General features: G+C 36.0%; 1 protein-coding gene across 3 annotated transcripts; it reads right to left on the bottom strand.

Moving 5' to 3' along the window:
• Window positions 1-331: 331 nt before the first annotated feature.
• On the bottom strand, window positions 332-22,260 carry LOC110107025 (AP-5 complex subunit zeta-1). 3 transcript variants are annotated; one of them, XM_020837155.2, is made up of 16 exons: window positions 22,015-22,260; window positions 21,795-21,935; window positions 18,301-18,392; window positions 14,591-14,687; window positions 12,742-12,785; window positions 12,400-12,488; window positions 8,666-8,757; window positions 8,423-8,569; window positions 7,239-7,386; window positions 7,054-7,130; window positions 6,738-6,809; window positions 5,862-5,909; window positions 5,565-5,692; window positions 5,305-5,464; window positions 5,019-5,220; window positions 332-821 (listed from the first exon to the last, which is right to left on the bottom strand). In XM_020837155.2, exons 1-16 carry the CDS (start codon window positions 22,132-22,134, stop codon window positions 736-738), a joined length of 1,743 nt encoding a protein of 580 aa, XP_020692814.2. In that variant the 5' UTR covers window positions 22,135-22,260; the 3' UTR covers window positions 332-735. The 3 variants fall into 3 exon arrangements, with proteins under 3 accessions (XP_020692814.2, XP_020692815.2, XP_020692816.2); XM_020837156.2 differs by having other exon boundaries at window positions 22,010-22,163; XM_020837157.2 differs by lacking the exon at window positions 332-821 and having other exon boundaries at window positions 5,019-5,198.

Genomic DNA, 22,260 nt, shown 5'->3' on the forward strand with positions numbered 1-22,260 from the left:
TTGAAGTGCATATCAACCATTCTGAAAAAGCAAAAATTATAAATTTTGAAAAGTAGCAATGATAAGGACTTTCCACACAATTCCTGCATCTATAACAGAAATATCATTCACAGATCTGAAAATTTTGCAGTAAATGTAATCTTTTTCATCAACCTGCTTTTGTTCCTCATTTTCTGCAGCAGAAATATAGCAGTTAATCAAATCACAGCCTGAAAAAAATTTTAATTGAGGCAGTTAGATGGATGGCACTAAAATATGATGTGATTTATGCATATTTGAGCTCTAAGCAGATTTATTTCTTCCCCTAAATGCATTCCTAGCAATCAATATATAGTTTCCAATACAGCATAATATTTTTATTAGAGAAATTAAAAATGTCCACACACAAAAAATTGTTCCAGAACAGTAAACACCTCAAACATTTCATTATGTCTTGACAGGCAAAACTATAGATACAAGAAATTATTATATAATACAAGCCCACTATATGATGATGGGAACCAAAATCTCCTAATACTAAGACTTCGTTTGGAACGGTTTTCTTACTGCTTCTTAAAACAACTTTTTAATATAAAAATAAAAAATTTTGTACTAAAAAACTACTTTAAGAAGCGATAAGAAAGTCGTCCCAAATGAAGCCTAAGCCAATGTGGGCAACGAGATGAAGACGATTTTCATATCATGGAATGCTTTCTCTTTCTTTTCTGCAGCTATGCACATTGTCAATTCTTTTGTTCAGCTTTTCTTGGTTCTTGCTTTTGATAAGGAGCCGTCGTGGCATGGAAAGATATCCGAGAAAGAGAAATCATGGAAAGGTGGACCTGCCAAAGTAAAAGAATATTAGACAATTGTAGTAAATAGTTAATCACTACAGCTGAACTACAATATAAAGTTATCATTGCACAATGAAGGCATTGTTGATTAGTTATGAAACCATATTATCTTCAAAATAGTTCACTGCTTTTACGGTGTGATTTCATAGGTGGAATTGTTGAGCATGAACACATTTCTTGACATAGCCCAAACATCAATCTTCCTTATAGTTGTTCTTAGTACTATCACCTACCCTCTCCTTATATCTTGGGCAACCCTCCTTTTCCCTAACCATTAAAGTTTTTAGCTATTCCTTATGTATCCATTCCTTTAGTACTAGTGACAAACTCGCTAGGATTGTTTAGTGCATATTTATGTACTACGCAAGTTCGAAGAAAGGTTATCGTTTCTATGACCCTACCGCCCTCTATGTTTAAACCTCAGAAGATGTCATTTTCATGAATCAACTCCCTAATTCCTCCTCTCCGCTAACTCTTCTTCCTCTTACAGCAATTATACCCATTTCTCCTCACAGGATTTGAAAGGCACTCATGAACTCATGGTACGATCAATTTCCTTTTGATCTTTTATCGAAAAAGGATAGTTGAGCAGCAGGCTTTCAAAGGTAAACCAGGATAAGGTCTCATAGATTTGTCCAGCTAGCTGAGATAAATAAAGGTTTATTTTATTGTGGGCTTTCAAAATTTGCGCCCCAGCCTCTCCACAGACCCATTCTTTCTTCGGGCAGTTGAGGAGAGTTTTAACAAGTAAGTTCGAGGCAAATTTTTAAAAGATAGATTGGGTTTGTAGATAAGCCACTACCCAGAGATTTCACCCTCATTTTGCGAGGACTTCATGATATGAGTTCAGGTTTCCTATAGGCGCAAGCCCCTATAATTAATTACCCCTCCCGGTAACGAACGAGAACTTTCGATTAAGGCTAGTCGTCAAACATATACATAGAGATACGTAATATCCGGCATGTAGTAGCAGCACGAGTTTGGTATTTGAAAATTTAATATTTAAAATTAGAAATTCCCCACCGTATACACTTAAAGCAGGTGGTGCGGGAATAATGATGAACCCGATCAAGATCTCATGGTTCCGTCCTCCCGAGTCATTATGGTCCTTGGTCTACTTAGTCAGAGGAGGTAGTCGACCCAACCTAACATAAGGATCCCTATCGTCAGTCGTGAGTTGCTTCGTCCAAAATACGTTGTAGACCTAGGGGAAATATTTATCTAAAAGGACCAATCTAAATCCACCTTAGCTAACATAGAGCTTTGTGCCCCATCGATTATTTCCTATTGACTCATATCTCAAGGATTTGAAGCCATTGGGGAACATGCGGGCTATGATCATGACCGTAATTTAGTGGTGCCATTTGGCAGCAAAATCACCCTGTTCAGAGGATCTCGATCATAATCGTTTACCTATGGTGCCATTTAGCGGCGAAATCCACGGTGTTGTGCCATTTGGCGGTGAAAACTCCAGTTAGAGAACACGTGTCACATTCTTACTAGCAAGAGACAAATTGAGAATGAATCCTAGTGATATTCTCGACTAGACATTTACTCTTTGTGAGCTCAAGTGATCTTCAGATTAGTCCACCTCGGCAAATTGTTGCTGAGAGTTGATGTATTTTTCTTTAAGCATTTCAGTGTTTTTTTTTCAATTTTAAATATTTTAAATTTTGGATTTTCATGGACATTTTAGGAATTTTGGGAGGAGGTATTTAAAAAAAATTCCCCTCCGCTTGAAATTTTCTGTCAACACAGCCATCATTGGGATTTTCATGGGCATTTTTATTTTGTTAGTTGAGCCTTGTTGCCTTTGTCTACTTGCTGACAGATGATTGATTTTGTCATTGGCTTTATGTCTTTATTAGTTCAATTTTCTTGTTACAAACCAAGAAGATCTAATATGAATGTATAAAACAAATATCCTGGTCAGTGCCGCAACCGTATATTTGTTTGATGGTTCGAACTGTGTCGACTCCTATCCATTCAAATAAAAGGATCGGGCTCGAACTTAGGTTCATTTCTTGATCAGCGCAGCATCCTCAGAGGTCACGTGTGTACATACATCACGCTCATCGGGGCCCATACGGGTATTTGCTTATGCATGTATGTTGCATGATGCGCCTATATAATAATTATATACATAAAATTCAACTGGTGCACACGATATATTTAAGTGTTATGCATTTATGTGAAATATTTGTGCATTGATTTACTTATGCATTTAGATGTTATGACATGCTTGAATAGCATGTCTGTATTTCGCATGATATGTTGATATACAGTGGTTGTGGTGTATACTTCCATAGTGCATTTTGTATACAATATACATAATATTTTTTACATGTTGAATGTTGTATTTGTATAATGCACCCTGCATATTGTCAAAATGTGTATGTTATGAATGTATCAGCACGTGTTTCGATGTATGATGGTATTTTATAATGATTAGTTGTGTACATATCCGACGCTGGCAAGCGCGCAAGGTTCCATTTAGAAGTCAGTAGACGTCTTATGTCTGCTTGCATGAATGTTGCAGATCCCGTGGCGTGACACTGCGTTGTAGATTACCCGTTGCTTTATGCAAGTAGACTTTCATGCACTAACGAATCTCCTGCTGTTGCTTGTAGATGCTTGCATTCATCATGAACTTATGTTCTTGCTTGTAGATAGCTTGTTCTATATGTGATGGGTCTTTTACGACAATTTATAGATGCTTTCATTTGTTATATTCCACTGGCCTTTTCTCACTGAGGATCAGTGTATTTGACTATGGCCCTATAGCATGCTTGCCATCACGTCTTACAAGCAAAACTATTATATGTATTGTGGGCTTTCTGCCGTCATCTATGGGAGAGTTGCACTGAATGCAAATCTTCTAGTGTAGTCCGTAAACAACACGTTATATGCACTTCGATGTTCATAGGGAATATGTCATACTTACAACATGTCTACCATTATTTCTTGCAAGTAGATTGGCCTATTTGCGAGATGTTTGTATTCACTGTATGTGATTTTTATGTCATGTGCTCCCTTCAAATTGATTGGTTGCAGCTTATTGATATTTGCAAGCGAGCTAGTCGCGATGTTTGGCAACTAATTTGTCATGAGTCCTTTGGTCACCCATTAATGTCCATATTGCTTGTTGCTAGTGGGTGACATGTAGAGATTTCATCTACCACGGGTCATTGTTTGTAGATGTCATGTTTGTGAGCTTTCTACTATCTCTGGAGGCAATATGCAGCATGCATAATGAACCCGATAATTTTGTTTATATTATTGCTTTAATGAAGTATTACATTCATTAGGAACTCCCTTCATTGATGACCTCCAGCCTCCTTGCATGAACTTGTGGACCCATTGATATGAACACTAAGGGTTTCACATTGCCTATGTGCTCGTTGGAGGTCCTATAGTATTATCTATAATCAAATCAAAAGTTCACCTTGATCGTTGTCGGTAAGTAAGTTATAGTATATATATTAAAGATCCCATTTATTTGCAGTTTGGTCCTCAGCGAGTCCAATGCTCACTTGTAAGTCGAACATGCTGGGAAATTTGTTCCTCACGGGTCTTTTATTTGTTGATTTTTACTTGAAGCACTAGAATGATCAAAGTCGTTATTTAGCTTTGATGTTTTTATTCTGGCTCTACATTTATCAATTTTAAAGCTCCGTTCCCTGCTATTAAGTTCAGTCCCATGTTGTTTGGTGGTTCATGTTCTGTTCTTTGTGTTGTATACGAGTTCGAGTCCAAATACAGTTCCCTGTTGTTTGTATGAGTCTTGCGCATGTAATTCTGAATTTTCCAACCTCCTGGCGTCTCCCCCGATTAGGGGAAATTCTAAGAGCTGAGCCTTCCTTACCACGCTACGAGGCGCGTACGATAGGTGTCAGGTGATACAGTGGCTATAGTCTTCAGTCCTACGATGCTACGAGAGCGCGTAGGAGTCTTCGGAGTACAAGTTTGAAATATGGCATAATTTTTTTTTCCCGCAGGCACTGAGGCGCGCATGAGTACTTAATTTTGTTCTCGTCCCGCTTCGAGAGCGCTTAAAAGCCCACCCACCTCGCCGCAAACGTCGCACCGGATTCCCTTCCCCACCATGCTATGTATTTATTTTAAGAAACTATAAATAAATTTAACCAAAGAACTTACTAAAAAAAATAAAAAAGATAAGTGTACCTTCTTGTCCAGCGAGAATATAAAATGGAACATGAGCAACCATCTTAGAACCACCTTCAGTCCAATTAACAGTTCCAGGGTTTTTAACATTCCCTATTGAAGGCCCCAAAATGGATAAACTTATGGCGGGTTCATTCAATAATCCCAAGTAGTCACAAGCCCGCTGCCACACTCTTTTGTCTGTTCCACGGGATCGGGCAACCTAGCATTATCAGTTTCAGAATTGATCGACTGAATCAATTCCACACATAGCATCTAAATGACCAGCACATTAATCATAAAATACCTTTGCCAGAGCTACTTGAGCCCGTGGAAGCAATTCCGTGTGGAATGTTGCAAGCTTTGCAACTGCTGTTATGACAAAGCTTAGAAGCCTAACTTGTGAAGATCTTCTTGAATTTGTCCCATTTGATTCAAAACCTGTTTCATGGCTTAAGCCCAAGCGGCTGTCGTAAAAAGATAATAAAAAACCTTAGAAATTTATCTTTACCCAAACAGTACCACAGTTAAAGGTCAAGTTTGATTCTGTTCACTGTTAACACAAACCTGGTAGAAAGATTTTCATATAAAAGTAACTCTAAGCTCTCAAAGAGCTCCCTTGCAACATCCTTGTGGGAAGCTCCCCCACCTCCATGCTCACCAATTGCCCAACATAAATGTAAAGCCAACTCTGTCTGCTCAATATAACAAACTTGTTAAAACAGTAACGATTATTATAACAAGATAGGAAATTGAAGGAAACTTTTAGCTAAACCTCATTAAAAAAATGAGTAAATGCATAAGATCAGTCTCATTTGTGGAGCTTAAATTTCTTGGTAAAGGGGGAGACGGATATTTTCTTGCCTTTATAGGACTATCGTAGGCCTCACCTAATCTGTCAACAATAGGCTTCTGCAAAAAAAACAAAATAAACAAAAAAATGCAAATGTAAACCAATCAACCAAACTGGACAAACTTTATTAATGTGAAAGGTGTTCCAGAGTTTCTCTCATAAAATACATCATATGCTCTTGCAAAATCAACTGTGCATATAATAATCTTTTTTTAGAATAACTGCAACCATAAGTGTCGCATAAAATCATCAAAGAATAAACTGAATTACCAGCAAAAACAGAAAAGGGTGGAGCAAGTCGTATTGAACAAAGTATTTACCAAATAGTCTTATTGAGTGATAGAAATAAGAAATTTAAGATGAATGTGATAAAACTTGAAAGGATAAAATGAGAAAAAATTACCTACATAAGAACATGGAAGTAGCACTTAATAAAATCAAGATAATGAAAAATAAACTTGTGTGCTTTGGCATGTGGGGGGTGAAAAATATTCCAGTAAGATGTGTAAAAATATTGAAGTGAAATGAATAAGAATGGACAGACTGAAGGTATAATGAGTGAAAGTTGAGAGCATAAATGAGTTGAGCAAAAAAAATTAGTGTCTGGCATAGAATTAAAATATGCATCGATGAACTGAGGATTCACAAAGCTGACAACAAATAATTAGGATAGGAATATTGATGATGACGATGATGATGATGGTATTTGTGAGTTATTTTGACTGTTTATGGAACTTAGATGCCCAATAAAATCATATAGAAAGTATAGATATATGTTCCAATGTTGGTTTCTCCCTATTCGAAAAACAGAACTAGCCTAATACAAATTAAAAAAAAAAACATGCATAGAACTAAGTCCATTTCATTTGCTTCTTTAGATGCAATACCTTCAGCAGCGCAATAAAATGAGGAGATCCCTGGAATGCAGCTAGAATGAAATCTGAAAGCCTCTTCCGCGCCTATAAAGTAATACAGACCAAAAGAAAATACTAAACTCATTGCATTCTAACTGAAAAACAAAATCCTTTAATGTAAAATCAAATTAATAGCATCACATATAATAATCACGTTACTGATATGATGCCAGCTGATAAAAACATAAGTTGAACAAAATTTAGAAAAAATCAAGTTTAAATTCCAATAAAAAAATCACATTTACAGTTCAAACATTAATCAATACAAATTACATCTAAATTAACCAACCTCAAAAGCGAAAGTCTTGTCTGGAAATATAGTAGAATTTCTTGACATAACAATTGGAATTAATGCGCACACCAATGCTACAACACAAAGCAAGAAATTCTTTAATAATATGCGGTATTCTAGATTTACTATAAGATAGACAAAATAGATTGCATCCATGGATTATCGTAAGGCAAGGGACATACAATCATTGATATCTCGTAATGCTACTGCAAAATACAGAGAAAGAAACCTCGGTGTCATATTAAGAGCTTGTTTTAGCCTATCAGACTGTGATGAATTTATGGCAGCCTGTAGGGCTGCGGTCATCCCTGGTGACGTCCAATGTCGTTCCTGAATAAAAACAAAGTTAAAATACTATTTAAGTGATATTCCTCAGAAGGGAAGCAAAGTAATTTCTGTATGTTTCCAGGAATTGGTTACAATTGGAATGCAGCTCGGGACTAGATTAAGTTGGTAAGATATGTAGTTGTTTATTATGATTATAACTAGAAATGTCACACCATTTTCCAAAGGAAATTTTGACTTTATATGCCTCATGATATACATAAGTGGTCAAATATGTCCATTATTTGTTTTATTGCATAAATATGCCTAATAATTTGCTTCAGATGAAACTAACCGCTGCTATATAAGAGGACTAATTATTGAAGTCCATAGCGAACGAAATTGGTTCTCTCAAACAATTGTTCAAAACTAGTTTAAACCATGTTCAAACATGTCACCTTCTGCACAGAAGTCAGTCCCATGATGCCTTTCACAGTGAAATCCTTCGCTCACCATGAACCTTCTCACACACCACGGGTGCCATTGAAGCCTACTGCTAGTGAGCTCCCATCATGAACCTATCTTCTCCTTCACATACTAACATCCTACGATGCCTTCTCTAGCGAGTTATGTCCATGACTCCTCTTCTCATCACACGTCTCCAATGCCATCAAAGCCTGCCCTAGCAAGCTCCCTTCATGAACTCTCCTTCTCCTTCATGCCTTTGGATGCCTTCATGCGAATGTTTGAACAATGGTTCAAACAAAAGTTCGAGCCAATTTTGTTCGTGAAGGACTTTAATATACAAGAGGATATCCGACATTGAAGGTAATTTCATTCGAAATGAAATTTGAGGCATATTTCTCAAAGAAAACAAATAAGGAGCATATTTGGCCAATTACTAGCATTATGAGGTGCATGAAGTCAATTTTCCAATTTAAATAGCTGATCAAAATCCTAACGCAACAAAACCTTATCTATCTAGATACCTAAAATCATAACACAAAAAGGATTTTTTCAAGTTTTCTAGTAACATAAGCAATATTACTAAGAAAAAATCCAACGAAGTCACATAAACATTGCTACATTGGGAGGGACATACAACAAGCCCATCATTCTCATCCTTTAGAAGGTCAAGAAAAACAGGATCAGCTACATCAATACTGTTGCTGTCTTCAGATCCAGAATCACCAGAACGATCTTCTATAGTTGACCCAGTATAGGCTTCATCCATTAATGCAAGTAGCATCTGCAATCAGAAGATTGAAAAAATATTTCATGCCCACTTAGTCGCTTTACCTTCTAAAATAGTGAAAGTGCAGGCATACAAATATGAAGAACAAACCTCAGGAGCTGCACTTTTCTGGATAGAAGCGATACTGCTTCCCAGAAGAGTTCCAGAGCTCCTTTCCACCTTTTCCAAGGCCACCACCAGTACTATTTATGAGAAATATAGAGTAAGAATGAAAAAAAGAACAATTTCTAAGCAGAGCTACCTTCCAAGGATATCAAATAATGTGAAGTAATTAGTTAGAAGAAAACATTTTTTACTTCGGTTCATTCAAATGAACAACATATCAACAATAGCATGAAATAATCAAATGAAGTAACTTGTAAGGAGAAAAATTTTTAACTAGGTTCATTCAAATGAACAACATATCAGTAATAGCATTTACAGATCAACTAAACAGGTTTTAACATTCAAATGAACAACATACCAGCAATGGAATTTACAGATCAATTAATCAGGTTTTAACTGCCGGAATTATGAAGAAAACACTTCCATGTATTACATTTTACAAAAAATAAAAAATAAAGGCGGCGCATAATAACATCATAGTTAACACAAGAAAATATTATGCGTGGAATCAGATTGTGTTGATCAATCTGGTTATTTTGTTGTCTCGGACCTCAAAACTTGTCGTGTACACTGGTATATATATATATATGCATGTTTGTGTGAACCTATAGCTCTAATTAAACAAACGCTATTTCTCTGCTTCTTTTTCCCATGAGTTGCTGGAGGTCGAACTTGTGGCTTGATAGAAGTAAGCCGTGAGAAGGAAAGAAGGGAAATAAGGAGAAGTGAAGGGAAAAAAAGGGATAAAGGAGAGGAAGAGCTAGGTTTTAAAAGTAAGAATTTCAATTTCTGCAATCATTCCAACGAATTGAGTTTAAGTTTTTCAGGATTGAATGAGGAGAGATTCATTTGATGTAAAAATGCATTTTGAATTTATGTTGTATTAGATTGAATTATTGATTTAGGTTGGAAAGAGCTAAAAAAATTAATATTTTTAGATTGCTTATGAAAGATTGGAGTTATGGCTATAAATGAACCGAGCATTCGACGAGCTGCTCATGATTCAGCTCGATAAGAGCTCGTTCATGTTCGTTTGATAAGCAAAACGAATGAGTGTGAACAATTTTAATCAATACTCGATAGCTAAATAAAAGAGCTTGAACAATATGCCGTTCGGTTCATTTATGTTCACGAACAGTATCGATTAAAGCTCGTGAACAAGCTCCTTAAGAAGCTCGATTAAGGCTCATATTTGACTCGAATTAGCTTGAAATAAATAAATAGCTTTAAAAATAAATATTGTTAAATGAATTTAACTAATTTAATAATTTATTTTAAATAAATATTAAAAATGGTAACATTATTATTATTATTATTATTAAGATATATTATTAGTACTAAATATAGTTAGTATTTTTAAATAGATACTAGCAAGATAATAATATAATTTTTCATCTCGCTCAGCCGCTCTCCCGTTTTTTGGATTCCGAGCATCAGCAAAACCAAGAGAAGTTCAAATAAATACTTGTTTTCCCCTATTTTCCTGCTTCATGTTTTACGGTATTAGCAGCGCCTCTTCTTTTCTCTACGCTCTGTGGTTTAATCCCACATCAGCATTGAGCTTCTGTGATTTGCTCTATAAAACTTAAAATATGTAAGCAATTGTTGTCAGGCAGGCAGCGGGTTGCCTTCAGTGGGAGAGCGGGTCGACTAAACAAGTGGCTCATTAGAAGACGAGTTGCTCAATTAAAAAATTTGTTTTGTTAAACGGGCTCGTTAATTGGCTAAATGAGTGGCTTGTTAATTGGCTAAACGAGCGGCTAGACAAGCCTAAATCAAACCGAGCTCCAACATGACCACGAGTTGAGCTTGAACAAGCCTTTTCTAAACAAGCTCGAGCTTGAACATAGGTTAGAAAAGCTCGAATCTTATCGAACTGAGCTTGAACAGGGTCTTAGCAAACAAACTTGAACTCGAACATGTTGAATCTCGATTCGGCTCAGTTCGTTTATAGCCCTAATTTGGAGTCTTGGGGAGATAAAAATAAGGAAATATGTCTCAAGGAGGATCCTTTAATTATGGTGCGATACCCAATGTAAATTATTCCTAGGACTATTTTTATAAATCCTTGCAAATTTGCATTTAATTTTCATGTGTATAAGTACAACATTTATTCATCTTAAACATGCTTACAACACATGTTATCAAAAAATTCATTGTACTTTGTATAATCACATGTTCAAAGAAAATTTTCTGATTTTTTTATTTAACTCAAACCATAACACCATTTAAGAAAATATTAAGTATTTAAATGTTAAGTTCAACATATTAGATTTTACTTATAATACATGTAAGACGTGGATTGATAACAGGCGCATCTTGCACATCTTAAAATTAAGTAACTTTGTATGCTTATAAAAATAATATAAAAATATTAATAATACAATCAATAAAAAGTCATATGATGTGGGATAGGATGGCAAACTATGAGAACATGCACCAAGAGAGGCAAAAGTTTTTCGAAGATGAGCCATAGTAGAGTTGGGGCAATAAAAAGGATTCTTGATAAAAATTGGAATGGGCAAACCATAGATTGAGGGATCGTTGATAAATGCAATGTTGGGCTCACCAAACATTATCAATGATTATTATGGCTAACGAACTAGGAGACGACCAAATAATATAAATGTGCCCATGTAGTGGGATAAAGGTTGTTTCTTGTTGTTGTTGTTGTTGTTGTTGTTGTGGACACTTATACAAATATTAAATAATATTCCTAATATGATGATTAATTAGACTAAGAAAGAAATGAAAATAAAACCAAGTAATATAATACTAGTAATTGACCAGCCTAGTGCATTAAAATAATTCGACACTCATCATGCATATTTCATTTTCTAGCAAATAGTCAGGCTTACCGTTTCTAATTAAGTTTTTAAGTATTTAATTAACAAAATACTTAAAGTATACCATACTAGGCTAGTTGTTTAAGAACACTAATGCTCATATTAGTTTTTATGATTAGCATAACATAATATATTCTTTTCTTGTACGTTTGAATTTCATGTAAGAATTACTTATCACATTAAGCGTGTAATTCATCAAATATTACAGCTGTGATTTTTAGGCAATGGGAAGGAGTCGTTGTGGATGTAGACAGGTGATTTGTTTTGTCCTATAAATTAAAGATTCTTTGTACGTAAAAATTTATATTTAAATTTTATTAAGAATCTCTGTAACTCATTTGATAACTTTATCTATGTACACTTCTGAAACAATGCTTATGATGAATAAATTAGATGACCGTGAAGTATAATGGGGTTTCTTTTTTTTTTGGACAATCTAGACAAACTAATTTTCATTCATTCAATCTAGATTAGTAAAGCCAAGATGGGTATTGATGTAAAATATGTATGACTAGATTAGTCCTTTTTGTTCCGTCTCATGGCTAACTAAAGAGAGAGAGAGAGTCAAAATGGGATATAACATTAAAAGACTAGTAACAACAAATATGGAAGAACTATAGCTATAGTGAAAGTTTTAAGGATAACAATAGCACATAAGAACATTATGCCATCATTCACAATATCAGCATCTGTCAAGAGTGGCTTGGAGCATCAATTGCCTAACATGTACTTACTGAAATTTGTATATATACAGAATCAGTTATAACACAAGTTCTTTAATAAAAAAAGCATATTATCATGTTGATTTCTCAAGGATATTAAACATCTTTTTTATACATTTTATAGTGTGAGAAAAAAGAGGAAAAAACGTACTTGGTAGGTCTGTAAGAGATGGAAATAGGGGAAGAAATGATCCATTTGACATCATTGCCGGTAAAACTGATTGAAATTTTTCTTCCAGTCTGGAAATTAGAAAAGAAACTCAGCATTAAAAAGAATTACTGCTTGTAGAAGCCAACTTGGAGAACCAAAGAAGCTGCAATTAGAGTTGACATTACAGCTTAAGTTGATTACACATAAAAACTTAAGTCTCCTGGTAAAAATATGAGTGGTCAATAAGCAACTCATAGCCAAATTATGCTTCAAAATGCTTTCAAGGGAAAAAATTTAGCCATCGAAAGGGAGCCTAAAACACCCAAAATGTGCAGAACATACTTCTCACCATTCCAGGCTATCAACTTCAATAGTAAAGGGAAGAACTGCATAAATAAAAAATCAATTTAAAGTAAGAGATTAAAATAAAGTCAACTCCATTAAAATCAGACTAATATATTTACGGTAAATTTTTTTGTAACATAGTAGTTTTACTTCACAGCAATTTTCCCCTTTCCTTATAGAAGCTAGAGTTTTTGTGCTGCAAAATTTACGGCTTCTTTGAAATGAACACTTACAAACAACAAAATAAATGATAGCAATCAAGTACATATTGCATATGTCAAACACCAAAAAACTGACGTCTGCAGCAGCCCTATTCCAGTTATTTGCCATCAGCTTAAACCACAAGTTACATCAACAGTATCTAATCAAGGCTTTGTGATCCTATTCACTATAGAAAGGAAATGTTATTATTGTTGGATTTTCTCTGCAATTCTGGGCAAGATCAGCTAATGTGACTTAAAAATACAGACAACAGACCAGAATCACCAGGATTGCATTTGGACATAGTGTATGTTCCACAAGATATATCCATAGGCAGAAGGGAAAATAATACATCAAACTGCAACTTTCAAACAAACAATAATATTGAAAAGAGCAGCAAAGAAATCCTTGGCCGGAACCTGGAAGTTCATAATCAATAATCTCGTTTAGAAAATCATAGATATTTAGGAAATCATGCTCACAACTCATCAGGATGTACTAATTCATGGGGTGTGCATCTCTGTTCAATCCAAAAGCAAATAAGCATTTGATTCAAACAAAAAGCATCTCCAAATGAAAAGCCCATAAATTCCCAAAGTTATAGTGTAGTCACTGAATTTTAAAAAAGAGAAAAGGATCAAAATTATACAAAAGATCCAAAATTATAAAGCATTTGATCCCTAGCTATTGGTGGAGGGCAATTTAGTCTCAAACTATACAAAAGATCCAATTTAATCCCTAGACTACTTAAGAAAGAGCCAAAATAGTTCCGCAATATAACAGAAATTAAAGTTAACAAATGAGGTTAATCAAGGAATGGGAATATAAAGTGTAGGCTTTTTTTAGGAGTATAGTTTTATTCTTACTTCATTGGTTCAAATGATAATCTTAATAATAACTCAAAAAACGGTAATATATTGAATTAAACGATCAGTTGAATGCTTGATCTTATGAAATAGTAAATAATATAATAATTATTCAAAGATAAAAGTAATACTACATTGTCGAAGACAAATTTTATGCACTCAAATGGTAACTTAAAAAACAAAAAATATCAATATAGGCTGTTCATGCATGTAATTGCAATGAATATACGAAGATGATTATGATCTGTTCAAGAAATTGCATAATAATTTAGGTTTAAAAAGGTCAGAATTGCTAAACCATTAGTTGATTTAACCAATTGAAAAAAAAAATCAAATTCTTGAACAAAATGCCAGCAAAAGTCAGCTCCCTAAATTCTTGAAAAACAAGAAAGAAAGTATTGGTAGTTTGTATGTGTCGTGTAAGCACATGCATGTCCTCTCTTCACTCAGGATAAAGAAAGTCAGCTCCCTAACTCATAAGACCTTCCATCAATACCATTTTCACTAACAGGTGGTATTAAACACATCATATCAGAATACAAGCTTTACTACCTGAGTTCACTAACAGGTGGTATTGAACACGTCATATCATATTATTATTTTTAAATAAACCTTATAAGACTCCTGCTGAATGGAATATCAAAAACGTTGCATTTCTAACTCCAACCTGTAACAAACATATAAGTAGCACATCTATTAAAGGAATCTACATTGGAAATTACATTTTGTTGCTTTCAGACGCTCAACATTTGACATATTCTTCATATAAAAGCCTATACCTGAGGTAGCAATGTGGGATAAACATTAATAAGCTTTATTTTGTTCAGGTTAAGGAAGTCTAGAGTGGCTTCTGCAACACGAGGGTCTGCAAACTCTCTGCAACCACAAAGAAAATAAATCAAGAATAGAAGAACTAATACATGCATGCAGAAATTTTAAGTGCCAATTGCAAGTTTTGTACATAGCTCAAACTCCTATTCATAATAAGAAAGTCAAGAAAATCCCCCTTAACAAACCCTAAAGATAACAAATTGAAAAAGAGCCCCAAAATAAAAACAAGAAAAATGGCTAAAAATTTGGTCGTTGAAGTTATCAGCATTAGAAACAAGAGGAAGCCTAATACGTCGCTTGTGTGAAACCCCTTGAATAAATAAAAAAAAAAAAAGTTAAACACTTGCACATCAAGGCACCTTTTGAAGTAATGATTGAAATTTCATTAAGAAACTCCAAAGTTAAGTGTGCTCGTGCAGGAGCAATTCTAAAATGAGTAATCTCCTAGAAAATTACACTAACGGGACAAAACAGTGAGGTCATTAGGCCAAAGCTTGAGCTATTGAAAAATAGTATCAGAGCAATATATCAACCAGAATATGAGAACTATGTGCTATATAAGACAAAGTGTTATACCATGGGGGCCACCTCTTAAACCCTATATGTGTCACGACCTGGCCCGGATACTTGACTTATCAAAGTGGGAACTAAAAGTCGGAAAGTATTAACATTTCATTCTTTTAAATGATCACATTAACATAAAATCTCTTAAAGCAATTGAAGAGCCACTATAACAAAGATATGCCATAAAATCTATTTATTTCACTTTTCAAAGTTAATAATTACAAAAATCATAATTTATCAGTTTTCATTATTATGTTATCTTCTATAAACAAATTTTTTCCTTCCGACAATTTCTAATCTTTAGAGTTTTACCAGAAATATTTATTTAATAGAATGAGTTTACAAAGTAAACTCAGTAGACAACTGTTAAAACAATCAACATGAAATAAAAAAATATATAATACATATATAATCTTTAAAATACATCTTATTCATTTCTCTTATTTTTATTTCATTCATTTCAGTCATTTATACATATCATATCACATTCCATTATAAAATTTATAAATCTTTCATATTTATTCTTTTTTCCATTTAATTTGTATAGGAGCACCGTTTATATGTACCAAAGGTACAACCATTTTCATTTTCCTTTTCCTTTTTCATAACATTTTTCTTTTTACGTGCACGGGTATGTTGCTTCCCTAGCTAGTACCATACGGGGGTGAACTCATGTAAGTTTGCAGGCATATCCTTTTCAATTTTTTTATTTATTTTTCATTCATTTATATATCATACATTCGTATTTATACTTTTAAATACATATAAGTAGCATATATATGTATAACTGCTTTCTAAAATTTTTCTTTTTATTTCTTTTACCTTCTTTCACATATTCATGCCATATTTATATACTTTATCAAGAAAATCTATGTATATTATCTTATATACATTTGGAGTATGCATAGCTTTATTCATAAAAGCCTCAAAACAAAAAAAGCAATTATATAAATCTTTCTTTCAATTTGAAAATGGAAATGAAAAAAATGAAATTTCAAATAACTTTAATTACCCACTTTATTTTCCTCTTCCAATATTCGTCTAGTTTTGAAAGTCTTTAACTGTTCACAAGAATATAACAATGTAATTAATATTAAATATAAATTAAATATATCAATAGGCATTTGATTTCTTTTACAAAACTTACCTCACAAGATTCTTTCTTGTTAAATTCTTAAAGAACTCACCACCTACAGCTTACTTCTTTCCGTCTAAAATGCCTAAAATTAAACAATATAATTTTCATGAAAAAATGATTTAATAATAAATCTAAGAAAATTTATCTGAAGGAAATTTTACTTATAAAGAGGGGATTTTCCAAATTCGAAAATATTCATCTTTCCCTCTCAAAATCTCTTTCCTTTGCTTCCGAATCGCTTTCTCTTCCTTTAACAACATATCATTTGCTTTCGATGAAATAAAACGACGAAATTTATAAAAAAAAATGGAAAAAATGTCAACAAACTGTCTTCTCTTTCCCTCAGTCGTTCCTCTTGTTTCTTCCTAATTTCCACTTATTTGGCGATAGGAATGAAGATGAGTTGTTGATTCTTATCCCCAAACACGATGGATTGCTAAAAATGGTGAATCGAAGTCTCCGAAAACCTCCTACGCAAGCGTTCGGTTCTACCCCAGACGTCCGCCCTATGTCTGTTCGCAAAACGGGGGCACGGTTACCGGAGGGGTTTAATTAGGATGGGCTGGTTCAACTGAACCAGCCCAACCAAATTGAACCGGTCCATTACAATATGGGACAAAGTGCTACATAGCTGGAGGCACAACTTGAACATGTAGGGGTCACCTCCATAATCTTATCCGCCTCATGGATTATTATGAGATAAGGCTACTGGCGAAAACGTCAATTACTAAAGTGGGAGAAATTATGAAAACTCCTAAATAAAAGAAGCTAAACTCTTAAACATCAAGGCGTCTTTTGGTGTAATGATTGGAATTTCATTAAAAAACTCCAAAGTTAAGCATGCTGGTACTGGGGCAATCCTAGGATGGGTGACTTCCTGGGAAGTTATACCAGCGGGACAAAACCATGATGTCATTAGGTCAAAGTGAACAATATCTCGATATTTAAGAGTTTAGGTTGTTACAGTTTAAGACTTAATCTTATTAATGATGAAAAGTTCTAGGTAACCAAAAAGAAGGAAATAAAACAATCGCAAGAAGGTCTCAAAAAGGAATGATCTCTATCAGAAATATAATAATCAGAATTGAGTTCATTTGCAAAAGGAATGACCTCTACCATCAGCATTCTAATAAATGAGAAATTAAAATAATCTCTGCAGAACTTGTTCGAAACAAAATGCATATTATTTCAAGTCATATCATACTACCAAGATAAGATTTGCTTGATGAAAATAATGTTTGTGGAGAAGAAGTCCAGGAGCACAGCGTGAGGCTTTGAACTGCAAATTGAAAAATTCATGCATAGGGAAGGGATGAGGGAGGAGTTTTGATACTGTCATATATGAGCGAACTATTCAAAGGACAATGTGAGTTTATAAAACTTGAAGTTCAAATTTTATGAAATAGGAGAAAGATGCAGGAGCTATAGATTGATAGTTTATGAGTTTTCATACTTCATTTTAAAATTCATAGTGTAAAGGAATACTTTATTTTATAATTTATATGAAAGTAGCTTATGATTTTTTGTACACATCTGTGTAATTTGAGGCTCATAAACATGTGTGCAAGCGAGAGAAATAGAGAGAGGAGAAAAAGACTCTAAATGAAGATTAAGCACAGTTCACTTCTACTGGCATATTATAGCAACAACAACAAGTTTTTATCCCACTACGTGGGATCAGCTACATGAATCATTTTTCTTCATTGTGTCTGGTTAAGAGTCAAATTCTCATTTAAATGTAATAAAGAAAGGTCATTTCTAATATTTTCTAACCGAGTCTTTTTAGGATAAATACTTGGTTAGTATATTGATAAACTTAAATTACTAAAATAGCAGCATTTTGATCATTTTCTGCAATAAAATGCTGAGTACATAAGTGCTTACTCATAAATTTAATAAAACTATTGGACATTTCACTAAAGCAGTTGTTAAAAACTGGGATTGAAAGTTGCTTGCCTGCTTAAACATGAGCGGAAAAAGGTCCTTAAGCTAGGATCAGCATCGTGTAGAACCATTTCTCCAAAATCAAGAAAAAATTGAAGGATGGTCTGCAAAGGGAAAGAGTAAAAAATAATTAATGCATTAAAATAAACTAAAGTTGCCTTTTCTAAAACATGCAATGAATGTAATTAGAGTTCCATGTCAACTTAAGTGAACCAGCAAGAAATGAGACAATTGGCATGCACAGTGAAATATATGCAACAACAAGAGTGAGTCATTGATGATAATTAAGGCTTAGTTTGGGACGGCTTTCTTACCGCTTCTTAAAGTAGGTTTTTAGTTAAAAAATTTTAATTTTTGTATTAGAAAGCTGCTTTAACAAGCAGTAAGAAAGCCGTCCCAAATAAAACTTAAGCTCCATTCAGCTGCTCCTCACACTTGCAACATTATTTGCATCGGAAAAAGCAAACAAGTAAACTGGAGCAAGAACTTCTGCAGTATCATCACCACTAAAATCTTATTAATGATCAAAATAGTGGGGGAAAAAAAAGTTAATACCACTTGTCATCATCTCACTGGGTATGAAGCACCGTATGCACAGAACATACATAAATATGTGCAAAATATCTTATTTTTACAAAAATGCAAGCTTGCATATCCTGTCATCCATCCATGCAATGATGCAAGTACGTACATTCAAAACAAAGACTGTTGAATCTTGCTCTATAGAGGAAGAAGCACTTCCTCTTGAGTTCTTGAGGAAGAGGGAGGGAAGAGGAGAGGGAGAGAGCCAAATTCTCAGAAAACTTTATTGTTTGGCCACACCAGCCTATTACAATTTATACCTATTTATAGCCACCTAAAGCTATACAAAAGCAACACCAATGGCTTTACAAGTCATACAAGAAACCTAAACACAATACAATTCTAAATCTATGATCAATATCTAACAATCTCCACCTTGATCCTAGATTTACACAAAAACGATAACCACTGTTCACAAAGAACAACCATGCTGGTCCCCCCCGCCAATAGCGTCCACCGGATGGTCAACATCACGCACCATATGCGTCTCGCTTTTCCGCGCCCTGTGCACCCACCTGCACCCTGCTCCTCGTGCCCACACCCTGCGCCTCCAGCCCGCATCCTACGCCTCCAGCCTGCGCCCGCGCCTCAAGCATGCGCCCGCGCTTCAAGCCCACGTCCTACGCCTAAAGCTCGCGCCCACGCCTTGCACTCATGTGGTCTGACTCCTATTACATCCTGCATGTACCCACCCGTGTAACGAGCCCTGCGCCTTCACCTACGCTCCGCTCGTCACAATCCCACGCCCTGCACTGCCGCGTCTAGCCAGTGCCCTGCGTGTCCTCCACCAGTGCCCTGCGCTCCAATGCGACCTCCTCATGCATCGCACGACCTAGCACCTCCAAGCGCCCCACACTCCCGGCACTGCTCCTCAAGAACAGGCCAACTCCACCTCAATGATCTCTCGGACTCCACCTAAAGTTCAAAACTCCATCTCAAAAAGATCTAATCAGATCTTTTAATAATTTGTGACAACTATCTTGCCTTCTTTATTTGCTTCCAAGATCTTAACCCAATCTTTATCTATTCTTGCCAAGACAACACCTCCACTCATAACCTTTAGAACAAAAATCTGGTGTATCCCCTGACCTTGGACATGCAAGAAACCTCCTCAGGCTTTTGTGATTCCTGCTAGGACGCCCGCTTCAACACCTACGAGTCCTCCTCCGGCTTGAGCACGCATGTCCGCCTTCTACAGATCCCGTGACCGAACTCCACACGATCCGCCCGTGAGGCTCCAACGCCCACTTGTTGACGCCGGCTGCGACAGCGACGACAGCAACAACCTGCGATTAGGAGATGGAAACAAGGATTACCTCCTCCTGCGAGCTCCACGGAAGATTACTACTTCGTCGTCGAACTCCGATCACCACCTGTACTCCTACAGGATACAGAAAGTTCATCAAGCATGAACAGGGTTTTGTTTTTCTTGCTCTCAAAAATCTATCCCGCCTTTATTCGAATTAGGCTTTAAAACCACTGAACTAAGTCAGCTACAGGAAAAGCAACAGGCGAAAATAATAGGGAACAAACGAATACGAAAACAGGAAAAACAACGAAACAAAATACTCAAAAGAAATAGAGGAGGCGCTGGAGCTAAAACAGGGACACTCCGGTGTCACTTGTCCCGCGAGGCTTCAACGATTTGCCTACTGTTCCTACACGCGATCGTCGCCTAAACAACGCTACTTCATGCTCCGTCTCTTCCCTTCACGCGCGAGCCCTTCACACCCGCCAGCGACTACCGCATGAAGAAGCCACGACCGAACCTTTTCTTCCGCACGGTCTTCCGTTTGCGACAAGAACTCGACATCCAGCCTTCGCCGCCAACCAGAAACAACCCCTTCCGTTTCCGGCTCCCTCACACAAAGCTGCGAATGAAACCGCCTACCGCCTGCTTCTTGCACAATGGCCGGCAGCGCGCCTTCGCCTAGTGCCTAGCTTGCGCAATCTCCGATGCGAACTTTAAATCGCGATACCAGGCCACCGCTAAAGTCACCTCCGGCTTCTCCGGTCAAACCGAGCAACCCCGACGACCCTGCAAGCTCCGTTGTTCTCCCTCTGTTGAATCGTTTTCTTTGAGCAAGAAAACCACCTCTCCTCCACTTCTAGATCGCCACCACCGTGGCTCTGATACCAGATGTTAAGAACTTGCTATAGAGAGGAAGAAGCACTTCCTCTTCTTGATCTTGAGAGAGGAGGGAGAGAGGGAAGGGGAGAGGGGGAGAGCTGAATTCAAAACTTTATTTCTTAACCCCACTTATTACAACCTATAAGGCCTCTATACATAGGCACAAAAGCAACACTAAAATCTATACTATTGGCCATACAAGAAACCTAAACAAAATACAATCCTAAATCTAAGATCAATATCTAACAAAGACAAACACCTATTGCATATAAGCATTATACATATTTGCAATCATAAGTTGTAAGAGCATAAATAGACGATAATAAACAATTATTCTCTTGTAAGAGTTTGCTTTTAAGAATGTATCCAAGTAAACTATCTTCCTACAAAATGCAAAGTAATTTTGTCGTTATATTCCAAGTAAGATACAGCATTTGCAGGCTTCCTATAAAACCAAAGCTATTATTTTGAAATTCTGGAATCAGATATCAGAAACTAACTCGGCATCCGACTAGCATTTAACCAAAAAAGCATCTTTGGGTGGCCATCGGCTACAATTGTGGAGTTCTCATAGAAGAGCCAATACTTCATAGCAATGCAAAATGGATATCGGGCAATACAATTCAAGCCCTAAGCATTAAGCTAAAGCATCAACCCAGAAGAAAACCAAAAAAAATATCACGGAACTAAGCGAATCAAACGCTGACAAGTCAAAGAATATGAGTTAAATCTTCAATTCCTACCAGGCCGAGAGAGAGAGAGAGAGAGAGAGAGAGAGAGAGAGAGAGAGAACCAGTAATAGAAGCCCATTGGAGGTCTGGGACTGAGGCAGGGCGACCACCGATCGGTGGAAGAGTTTGTTGATATGCGGGTAAGCGCGGGTGACCAAATCCTCCGACATAGCTTCCTTGCAGATGTCGTAAATCTTTTTAACCTTCATGGGAAAAATAAAATTATGAAATTTCTCGAAGGGTCATGGAAACGAACACTACATAGAAGTACAGAGACCTTACGGATTGGAGGATGTATGGATCCGAAGCTGGATCACTAGCAGCAGTAGAGTCTCTCGCGTTAGCAGAAAGGGATCGCAGGTGGAAATCCCAATCTCCTTCCTTGTCAACCAGCTTCGCCATTTTTTTTTCCTGTCACTGCTGCCGAAGGGTTTGGTGTAAATCGCCGCAGAATCGAGAGCGGCAGTGCCCCGTCTGCTCCAGGAGAATCTCCTGCTCCAGAAGAAACATACGCTTCTCCTAAAATGT

The sequence above is a fragment of the Dendrobium catenatum genome, unplaced genomic scaffold (assembly GCF_001605985.2).
Source record: "Dendrobium catenatum unplaced genomic scaffold, ASM160598v2 fragScaff_scaffold_716, whole genome shotgun sequence".
Lineage (NCBI taxonomy): Eukaryota > Viridiplantae > Streptophyta > Magnoliopsida > Asparagales > Orchidaceae > Dendrobium > Dendrobium catenatum.